General features: G+C 33.9%; 1 protein-coding gene across 1 annotated transcript; it reads right to left on the reverse strand.

Moving 5' to 3' along the window:
- Positions 1–1,325: 1,325 nt before the first annotated feature.
- Positions 1,326–5,414, reverse strand: LOC144554182 (wall-associated receptor kinase 1-like). The gene is made up of 3 exons (XM_078302470.1): positions 5,213–5,414; positions 4,950–5,096; positions 1,326–2,701 (listed from the first exon to the last, which is right to left on the reverse strand). The coding sequence occupies exons 1-3, from the start codon at positions 5,397–5,399 to the stop codon at positions 1,464–1,466; spliced, it is 1,572 nt and encodes a 523-aa protein (XP_078158596.1). The 5' UTR covers positions 5,400–5,414; the 3' UTR covers positions 1,326–1,463.
- Between the last annotated feature and the right edge of the window lie 7,006 nt (positions 5,415–12,420).

Raw genomic sequence — 12,420 nt, forward strand, 5'->3', positions numbered from 1 at the left:
GTCACGTCACGTCATGTCACGTCACATTATGAAACATATAGTATCAAACTTTTTTGATACTCATAGAATATCCATGTTTCCCTTTTAGTGTAAGTTCAGCGATATTAGTACTCATGTAGTACTAGTTTTTATTTTTTCTAGTTTAGTTTAATAAATATTTGTAATTTGAATGTTTAAAGTAATGTTAGATGTCCAAAAAAAAAAATTTTTAAAAAAAATTGCAACATTATTTACTTATTTTAGAATTTTTCATACTTTTTATATCTTTTTTTTTCTGAATTTTCAACAATTTAAATTAAAATTTTAAAAAAAATTTGACGTGACCAATTTACGTCACGTCACGTATGATCACGTCATGTGTGGTCACGTCATGTATGATCACGTCACGTATGGTCACGGCGTGACTACATGTGATGTCACCATTCGCGTGATGTGATCGTCCACCACCATTTTGGTCACGTCACGTGACAAAAAAATTAGTCACGTCACGTCACGGCGTGTCATGTATTTCCTTCTCTACATGGAAACATGACTTAGGAATGACGGTGTTTGCAGATTCAGTGTTTTTGAATTGCAGGAGGAGAAGAAATTAAAGGTTGGATTAATATCATTGCTAAAAATTGGAGTTTGTGGGGTTTATTTCCAAGCATGAATTATTACAGATCCACCACAGGAATGTAGTAATATTGCTTATAATTCATAACTATAAATTGGTGCATTATTGCAGAATATAAAATTTGAAAATTACGCAAACTCAGTATTCAAATTACATCTGGTAAATAAATACAGCAATTACACATGGTTTGGAAAATCGGACGGACCGGGCCGAGTTTTATCCGAGTCTAGAGCCTAGACGAGTTTTTCAGCAAAAATCGGATGAACAGTGCTTGACTCGGCCGAGTCATCCGATTTTATGGCCGAGTCAAGCCGAGTTAGACCGAGTTATCTCGGTTGGACGAGTTAAATGCAGAAAATTGATAAAATCAGGGTTAAATCGAAATAATTGGCCGAATTTTCACTCATTCTCTTGTCTCTGGAGCAAAAGTTTTTGTTTTTGCAACTCAAATCGGACCAATTTTGTATTTTTTGAGTATAATCTTTTGTCTACATAGTTTTTTTATAAATTTTTTTTTTATCAATTTTTCCTATATTTTAGCTACAAAACAAGATTCTGCCAAAAAAAAATCGAGTTTTCGATCTGATTCTTCCGATTCCGACCAATTCACATTACAACTCGAATTCCGACCAATTCGAGTTGTAATGTGAATCTTTATCTTATTCCGATTCTGATTTCTATTCCAATTCTGAGTTTCAGAACCATGCAATTACAAAAAGATAAAACATCAAGATTCAAGAATAATACATATAATTTATTCAGAAAAGATAAAGAACTACATTTATCAAGTAATAAGCAATTCACATTACAACTAAAATTTGATAATTACTACTATTATATATTATAACTAAAAGCCATCTTTTGCCGAGAAAAATTTAGATGATGGATGTGGCTGTTCAATTTCTAAAGTGGAGTAATGTACCCTACGTTGCCTCTCCTCCAAACTTTGAGATGTCAAAGGATGTTTTTGCTGTTGGTTGGACCGCCACAAGACATCAAGCTGTACCTCCACTTCCTTCATTGTTGGCCTTTCTTCTCCTTTTAATCTCAGGCACAATTCTGCAAGCTTGGCAACGGCTTCGAGTTCTGTTTTGTTCTCCTCATTCATAACTTGGGGATCTATAATCTCAAAAAGACGGTTCTCTTTCATAGCATCACAAAAATATCCAATGAGATTGCCCCCTTCAAACATTCTAGAGGAGAATAATGGTTTTTTTCTTGTTAGCAATTCAGCTAGAATGACACCAAAGCTGAAAACATCACTTTTATGGGTTAACCGGGCAGTGGTATGGTACTCCGGGTCCAAATACCCGAGTGTCCCTTGGATAATTGTATCTATGCCAGTTTGATCTATTTGGACAGATTTTGAGATCCCAAAATCTGACACTTTTGCTGTGAAATAATCATCCAATAGAATGTTTGCTGATTTTATGTCCCTGTGCAAAACTGATATAGAGGCTGCAGATGAGTGAAGATATGAAATTGCTCCTGCAGCCTCAAGGGCGATTCTTAACCGATGTTTCCATGTCAAGGAACAATGTTCCTCTACATGGAGATGATTAAAAAGTGTTCCGTTCGAAATGAACTCATAAACGAGCAATGGGACTTCGGTCTCTAAGCAACATCCGTAGAGTTTCACAACATTCCTATGGTTGACTTGTGAAAGAATAACTACTTCATTTATGAACTGATTGATTTCAGCTTGTCGATCAGCAGCCCGCTGAGCAACGGACCTCTGATCATCGGCCTGATCATCAATTTTGGACCTTTTTACGGCCACGACACGTTGATCAGACAAAATACCTTTATAGACATATCCATGACCTCCCCGACCAAGAATGAGTGCATTATCAAAACAGTTTGTTGCCTTTTTCAGCTCTTGTATTGTAAGAATTCTTGTATTTTGTGTGGCCTCTTCATTGGAAGCTATTAGTTGTTGGAGAAGTGACCCCTGATTTTGATCAAAGAACTTCTTTTTTAACATTTCCTGTTTTATTTTTATAATCAAGTTTATACGCTTGGCTATAGCAATACATAAGTATATCATGCTACAGGCAGTAACAAAACCCAGCGGGATCGTCGTACCTGTGTACATTAATAAAGCATATAAATGTTAGAAAATAAAGCAAAAATATTTGTTATATTTTACATCATTTTCTTTTATTAACAAAATCAAAATTCCCTCCTAATTTTCTATTGTTTTATGTTTAATTATTAGTTAAACCTTGCATAACCTACGAAGATAACTACTGTCCTATATATGTTTGGATCATTAGATTTTGGAACGAAATGGTAGGAATCTGTGTTCTAAATAGTAGACTTAAGCGGCCTATAGAGATATCAGTCTCCAAATGCTGAACTATATATATGTAATGCCTCATGTCTTTTATATCTCATCATACCTCATATTTTATATCTTCATTTTCAAAGTCTAAATTGTTAATCCGAACCGTTCAACATGATATCCATACTAAAATATGGTTGGGGATGAAATTTTATAATTTTTGAATTTTTTTTTACTATTTTTTAAGATGGGTAGAAAATCACTGTTTTTTGAACGGTCCAATTAAAAACAGTGATTTTGTACATATCTTAAAAAATAGTAAATTTTTTTAAAAAATTACAAAATTTCATTTCCGGACATATTTTAGTATAAATATCATATTGAGCGATTCGGATCAACAGTTTGAACTTTTAAAACGAAGATATAAAATATGAGGTATGATGAGGTATGAAAAAAAAATGAGGTATTGGATCCCTCTTCATGTGCCAAATAACTGTAAGAATTTAGTTGATACTTGTCAATTTTTCTTTAGTTGCAAGGTTTGGTGCATATTACCTTTTTCCTAATTTGAACTCTAAAAAGGCACCGGGGGTAGGGGTGCAAACGGATGAATCAGATAGTGTTAAAACCGTATCAATATCCGCTTTTATTTTTCAGATATGGATACAAATACAGATTAGATATTAGACAGATATATATAGATACGGATCGGATGGATATCCGTAGATATATACATAATTTTTTTTAAGGTTAGTGGCTTAATGCCTACTAACAATTTGATTGAGAAAAAACATATTTACAATGAGTCAAGTGGCTCTAATTTCTACATTTACTCTTTTATTCTCACGAAATCCTCAAAATTACTCTAATCATCCTTAATCAACTCTAAATTTCTAAGTCTACTCACTTATTTAAACAAAAAAAATCCTAAATCTACTCTTCTAATTCTACTTATATGCACTCATAATCACCATAATATATATCTTAATTCTCATCTCGCTCCACGATCGAATTTGCTCTCGACCGCCGCTGCGCTCCAATGACCAGATCTACTCACCGTCGACTCTACGCTCCGAGCTCCAATAATAGCATGCTCTCGACTCGGGTCGGCTCTCTGCTCTCCCTTATTCTCCTCTCCGGACGAGATAGGTAGAACCGAAAGAGAGGTGAGATATTGTTGTGTCGAGAGTGAGACTTAGAAGGGAGAGGGGAAGGGAGAGGAGGGATGCGACGGGTGTAGTTTACATAAATATTTTCATAATATATATTAAATTATATGATATATATCTACTATTTGAATACGGATAATTAAAATTGAAAGTCATGTATATCTGTATCTGTATCCGCACATATATTAAGATATTGGATATTTGTATCTAATTTTTGGATATGGACATACATTTTCCGACCTGTTTGCACCCCCTTTGCCGGGGGACTTTAAAGCTAATTAATGGTGCGCGCTTTGTGTTGCTTTTGTTCTGGACGTCGTTTCTGGTTGATGCTTGGAAACTTAAATTGATGCCGTATATATATCGTAACTCAGACTGTTTTATTTTAGTCAGATTTTGCGCCTCAAGCTAAGATTTTTTTTATAAACCATAATTAGAAAAAAGATTTTTTACCAAACCAATTACATGATTATATTTTTTTTGACAAAAAACCATAAGGACCGAAATGTCATTTCAGTTCCGAAATTTTTTTTTTGGAACCAAAATGACAATTTGGTCCCAGGTATCTTTACAATTTTTCAATGAATTTTTTTCTTAAAATCTGTGAAAACGGCTGGGACCAAAATGTTATTTCGGTCCTTATGATTTTTGTAAAAAAAAAGGTAATCATGTTGGTTTGGTAAATTTTTTTTTTCTAATTATGGTTTATAAAAATAATTCTCATGCTAAGTAGGCAAAATTTTACTTTCAGCGAACTATATTTTTTATTTATCCTGGAAAATATACAATTAATCGTTAATTGCTCCCTATTTGTATACTTCTAACAACATTCAAATCTTGATAAATTAATGCAATTCATCCTGAAAAGAAATTAACGAACCTATAACTATTGCAACGTTGAGATGGCATCCTGGCTGGTTATGATGATGACTCCAACCGGAAGGACAACTGCACAGATAAGTTCCTTGAAGATTATGACACTTTTCTGGCTTGGAGCATAGATTTTGGTCGGCACATTCGTCAATATCTGCATGATATATGCCACAATGAGTTGATGTGGCAACCCCCGCAAAGATTGTAAAATAAAATAAATAAAAAGAGAGCAACTGCAAAAACTGGGGAGAGTGAGAGAGAGAGAGAGACCTTGGCAGCCTTCATCAAGGTAAGGATTGCCATCATAACCGTCTAAGCAGTTGCAGAAATAGCCACCAGAATTACTTGTTGAGTTTGAACAAACACTGTGATCGCTTCTGCATGCATAGGATGATTTGTTGGTCTGTGCGTCTTCACACGTTGTGTTTCCTATGGCCCAGTCAAGCGCAATTGGCATTGTTAGGTTAGCTAGCTCTTCCAGCGGCAGAACTAGAAAATTTGAATAGGAGGAGCTAGACTATAAAATGCATAATATGTGAGAACGAAAAAAGAAGAAGTGATAACTAGAAATTTAACCTAAGACCTCTTGAACATCAAGTATAATTCTAATCACTAGATAACAAGCACACTTTTGATATCTTATGAGGAAGGCTAGAGCCGCTAGACTATATAAAAAATAAAAAATAAATTAAAAAACGAAAATTTTAATTAAATTTTAATATACATGATAAAAAATTTAAAATTGTAGGGGTGGCTTAGCATCTCCTGACTTACACATAGATCCGCTACTGAACTGGCTAAAAATTTCGACGTAGGGGCTATAGTGGAACACAGACGCCTCCGCCACCATAGCATAGCTGCAACGACTAGAATCATGCACCTTCGAGTTGTTGATCAATCTCTCATCAAAAGTAGCATAAAAGTTAGACGTTCCTTTGGGGATATCTGTCTGGCAGCAACCAATTCCAGAGCAGATATATCCATAAATACCCGGTTTATAGCTACCACAGGAAGAAAAACACCCTGCTAAGTAATCACTACTGTTGTCAAGGTGGAGATAGGCAAGTGTATTACACCCAACGACTATAAATCTGTTCATCTCAGTGTTGAGCCGGAATGGTGCGATATTACTAAAGTTTGTTGTTGTTGGTGTGCTGCCGCACGAGGAAGCTATAGCAAGACTTGTACGTGCCTGGCCATTGTTGTCTATATTATCAATCATAAATGAACCACGGTAAGGACTAGGTATACCGTTAGTAGTGTTTTTGCAATTGACAATGAATTCTTCAGACATGGAGCAATTTTGGCCTATACCGAAAGGGTAAGGGATATTAATATCGCTTCCCTCACAGGTCTTTGGGCAATCGGGCTTAGTAATGACGGTGTTTGCAGATTCAATGCTTTTGAACTGCAGGAGGAGGAGAAGAAAAAGTTGGATTAAAATCATTGCTCTCTGCATGATACTGACAGTGTTATGAGTAATTTCCTAATTTTTCTAGTTTCTATGAGCATCTCTTTATAAAACGTATGCACAGTCATATGTAATATTTTATTCAATAATTCAGCAGGGCTGAGCTAGTGTCGACAGCGACCGAGGGAATCCGGTACTTGCTGTGCAATTCTGACGAAAGACCCGAGAAAAGTATTGTAGCTTGGACTTTCCTCAAATTGGTTAGAAAACCGTGTCTAGAGTTCACGCGTAGAAATTAATGCAAACTACAAGTTTCCACAAACTCTATGATTTTATAATTTAGTAATTTTTATTTTTGTTTTTTAGAACATTTTATATAGTTCAACCCCTCCCATAAAATATTTTAAGTCTACTTATAATCTAGTGATTAGAAATTACTGTGGTTGTTGAGAACTTGAGTTCAATTTCCACCAACAATATATTGTTCATTTTAAATTTTAGCATCCTCTATCATAAATTTATAGTTCCCCTGATGTGGTGCAAGACAATATGACCGCAAATGGAATCAAGATAAACATTGTGTGGTGCAAGACAATATGAACGCTAATGGCAACAAAAGGCATCTTTATATATGTTGCTAAAATACCAAAGTTTAATGGGAAACTACCGTCCACGTCCAGTGCCCTCCTCTATTAAAATGTGTTTTTTTATTTTTTTATTTATTTTTATTTAAATTAGTGATTGGAGTCAAGACATTCAATAGTTTTTAATACTTAGAAAGAATTCTCTAACCGATCGAGTTTCGTACCTACGATATCTTGTACAGAGAACAATAATATTGTCTTTTGACACCAACCAAAGACTAGTTCTCCACTCTATTAAATATCATGTGGATTAATTTTATTTTCATGGGATTTTTATCATCCCAAGTACGTAGGTTCAGCTACCATGTGCTTTGGTCCTTGTCAAGTACGTAATTGTCAATGTTAGATGAAATTAATTATCTTACATCATACTGACCAAGTCCATCACGATGCACCACGCTACACTCAGATTTCAAGTTAGTGTGCTATTTTGTGCTTTTTAAGTTTTGCGGGTCACATTTATGAGTTAAAAACAAATGTCCCCAAAGGAGGTCTGCACCGAAGACGTCATATTGGAACTGCAACTTTTATTTAATTTTACATGTCTTAGTCTTAGACGACATATTAGACTTATGTCTCCTAAGTCTTAGTGTTAGTCTTCGCTGGGACCCCAAGTCTCCAAGTCTTGGTCTTCGCTGGGACCGAGTGGGATGACCCCGGAGGACATAGCCCATTAACATTATTATAATAAGATTATGAAGATTTGTTTCATGCTCTGTCTGAAAAATCGCAATGGAATTTGCCGACATTTTTATTAATATCTAATTTAACATATAAATTATCAAATTAAATTCCAAACCGTCAATTAAAAATTCCAAATTTTTTTTAAAACTACCCAAACCGTCAATTAAATTGGCGGATTGGCGGATTGGAGGACATGTAGTTTGGGAGAGAGTTGAATTTTTGAATCATAAATGTAACCATAATTTATTGAAAACATCAACAAAAGCACAAAATATTTTATAACTACATTTTAGAAGATTTGCATACATAATTCTTGATAGACGGTTTTGAATTTAAAAAATAAATAATAATTACCGTGAAAAAGACATATATTGAACAATCGTATATAATTTCAATGATCTTTGAATAATAAATGCAACTGTAATTCATTAAAAAAACAATAAATAGTAAATGCATTTTAAAATAATTATATGGGTAATTCTTAAATAATCTCTTAGATTTTTGAAAAAAAACTAATACCAATCGTTGTATGTTTACCATTGATAGAAAACTTAAATTCAATTTTTGAGGCACTAAACGACATTTTTTTTGCAATTATGATTCTGTCGGGTGCCCGGGATCACTCGGGGAATGATTCCCGGGCAAGGTCCCGACCGTCTCATCTCTCCCTTTCCAAATTGAGGTCATACGTGCAAATTCGACTTTCCTAGCCAAAGTCATGGATGTTTAAAGTTTTTTTTTTTTTTTTAAAATGATGCTTCCGTGCAAAAATACCAATAACACACCGATGCTTTATACCCGGCTTAACGACGGCAGAAGTGCATCGATGTTTCATTGCCAAAACATAGATGACGCACGTATGCTCTCTAAACGGCCATAACTTTATTATTGTCAAAACATCGATGACGCACCCATGCTCTCTAAACGACCATAACTTTAAAATGCATTTACTATTTATTGTGTGCATTTGCTTATTTTTTTAATAGATTACGGTTTCATTTATTATTCAAAGATCATTGAAATTATCTATGATTGTTCAATATATATTCTTTACACGGTATTTTTTTTTTGAATTCAAAAACCATCTCCTCTTAGATTTTACAATCTTGTTCTAAATTTTTTTGTTGATGTTTTCCATGAATTATGGTTATATTTATGATTCAAAAATCATCGAAAACATCTTATTTGGAATAAAAAAAAAATTGTTATATTTGTGATTTCAGAATCTTGTTCTAAAAAAAAAATCCCAAACCACAAACTCTTTTATTCGTACCAGTACCAGTACCAGATATTTCTAATTAAAAAATCATCGAAACCATACATCTTTTTTAATGGATTACGGTTTCATTTATTATTCAAAGATCATTAAAATTATCTATGATTATTCAATATATGTCTTTTACACGATAATTTTTTTTTTCAAAATTCAAAAAGATATATCAAGAATATCAAGAAGTGCATGCATATGCAAATCTTCTAAATTGTAGTTATAAAATATTTTGTGTTTTTGTTGATATTTTCAATAAATTATGATTTCATTTATGATTCAAAAGTTATCGAAAGCATAAATTTATAATTCAAAAGAACATGACTTCAGAATTTAAAAAAAAAAAAAAAAACTCCAAACCGCCAATTAAATTGACGATTTTGGTAGTTTTAATAAAAATTTAGAAACCTTAATAAATTTGATAATCTATATTTTAAATTGGAAATTAATAAAAATGTCGGTAAATTCCTGCGATTTATCAGACAGACCACTGACCATGAAACAAATCTTCATAATCTTGTTATAATAATGTTAATGGGCTATGTCCTCCGGGGTCAACCCACTCGGTCCCAGCGAAGACTAAGACTTGGAGACTTGGGGTCCCAGCGAAGACTAACATTAAGACTTAGAGACCTCAAGTCTAATATGTCGGGGGAATTTGGGTCTTTTAAACTTGTATACTATTAATGTAGTTTTAAACTTGCATACTATTAATGTAGTTTTATTAGTTAAATGGTGATACAGATATAACGATCTTGCAGTAATGGGACGTGGATGGATATTATATTAGCTAAATATGGGTCTCAAGGTATAGTTATCGAATGTCAGTTTTTTGAAGAAATGTTTTTAAACTAAAACTAATTGCTTTACTTAGGGTTTAAGAAAACAGTAGGTAATATAAAGGAGGTTATGTTTTAGACATATAGGTAGATGGAAAATGTATGTTAAGTGATTTATTACCTCAGTTTTATTCCGTAGCAATTAACATGGATATATTTGTAGCCTTAGCTTTAGATTCACTACTATGAAAAAATATTTTTACCATATCCTCTTTACCATCGGATGTGCTTCTAGCCTTCTACATAGATAGTGTTCGTCATGAGTGGCAGCGCTGTAATTACGTTGAATTTTTTACCATCGGTTGGTGTTTAATTAATAAACCGATGGCACTGATGCCCCCCCCCCCCCTTTTTCATTGGTTTTTTTTATCCAACCGTTGGTTTTGATTGACTTTATGACATCGGTTGAGATATTACACTTATGGTGTAGATGTGGTGATCTTTACCATCTATGATGTAGATGAGCCATCTGCATTAGTTTGATCAATACCAACCCTAGTGTTTTTTTTGAATCGATGAGGATGTTCTAAAGGGTAATATATTGCTGTTGGAACCGAGAGCTAATTATTAACTATATAGCTAGACCAAAAAGTAAAAAAAACTTCTTCTCCATGTATTCAAGTACTGATGGTTATGTGTATTGTGTTATTAGATTAATTCAGAGATATATAATATACGGTGCAATTATAAATAATGAGATAATTATTTAATATCATGTACATGATATACCAACTCAATAGAAAATTAACTAAAGATTAACTTAATAGTATTAGTGTCCTAGAGCAAATGGTTTTGACTCTATGGTTTGGGTTCATATGATGGCTGAAGCAATTCAGCTTATTCCTAGAGTGTGACACCATTTAGTTCACCTGCTAGAACTAAAGCAGTATCCTCTAAACATCCCTAATCCAAGCAATTACCAAGGGACACTAGTTGCACAAGATTAGCATGAGAATTAGAACAGTGGACCGGTTTCCAATCTAATGTCCTGTGGATGTATATAAGTGTTTATATGGCATCGGATATGACCATATGTGAATATCAGCTGGATTATGTGTTTGGTGTCATTGATGGTTCACATGGTGTCAGATCTCAAGCCTGAGATGTTCAGTGTCTTCATACTCGAGAAATATAGGCTTGTAGTTGGCATCTACCGCTCTCTGTAAAAAGGGGTTATAACTGTGTCTTCTCGGCAGGTATAGACTCGTGGAATGGAGCTCGTGAAATCAAGAAGGCGAATATCCCTCATGTACATTGAGAAGAATGTGTATGAGTGATGATATCTTTTGGGCCCCTTGATAGAATCAGATTATACAGCATGCATTGTGATATTGGCTGATTGCAAGCATATGATGATTCACGGATCAAGAAACATAATAGATAAGTGTACAGGAATGACACAATCATATCCTGAACTTATCATAAGATATCATGTGATATTAGATAAGACACATGAAGTGTTATGCATTGTCTATATTGGATCACGATACTGTCTGGTTACATATCGTCTATATTGTTTGGATAGTCAAGAAGCATTGCTAGATGCCTATCTTGATCAATGAGACCGGAAGCTCATTGCCAACATGATACGGATCCAAGCGGATCACACCTCTAAGGGCTCTAGTCGTTTCATCATACAAGTCTATGATACCATTGATGCACAACTAACTGTTGCACATCCTATCACAGGAATACTTATGCATATTGACTGATGATAAGTATTGAATACCATTACACACATAAAGAAGTAATGAGATGTTCGATTAAATCTATGGTATAAGTGTACACTGGATGATTTAATGAGATGAGTAATTAGTTAAATCATACTTGTACGAGAGTCGAGACAGCTTCTAAAATTTTTCCAGAGACTGTAATCCGATCAACTGGTTTACAATTTTCTGGTATTCTCTGATTCAGAGTATTGGTACTGGAAAATGCATCAATAACTCTTGCATTTATCAGCGGATCAAAGTGGATAATTGAATACTATTCCGACTGATACAGAAGCGAAGACAATTTTTTTATAGCCTATTTCTTCATGCTTAAAGTATTGCTAGTAATTTGAAGGCCGATTTACATTCATCATTTATAGTTTACAATTTAGTCCTCTATATGACTGTCATATTATGACATGAGTCTTTTTTTGAAATGCCATGACAGAAGATGTCCTATATGACATGAGTCAGACATCCAAATTAACAACTTTCATGGGCTTTGTATTCTTTAGTTTCTGACAAGAAATATGAAACGTAATAATCACTAGTGGAAAAACTGGTATTATGATCAGTTATTTACGCACATTAGGATCGGAATTTAACCGATCTTGATCCGGGCGATACTAATACGAAACTAATATAGATCGATTAAACAGCCGATCCTAAAAGTTTCAATTAGGATCGGTTATTTGTAATAACCAATTATAATAGTACTATTAGGATCGGTTGTTAAAAATAACTGATTCTAATAACCAACTATTAGGATCGGTTATTTCAAATAACCGATCCTATTGTCCAACTATTAGGATCGGTTATTTCAAATAACCGATTCTAATTCAAACTTTTAGTATCGGTTGTTACAAATAACTGATCCTAATGGTTATTTGGACGTTTTTTTTTAAATACCAACCATTAGGA

This window comes from Carex rostrata, chromosome 5, assembly GCF_964058835.1.
Source record: "Carex rostrata chromosome 5, lpCarRost1.2, whole genome shotgun sequence".
NCBI lineage: Eukaryota > Viridiplantae > Streptophyta > Magnoliopsida > Poales > Cyperaceae > Carex > Carex rostrata.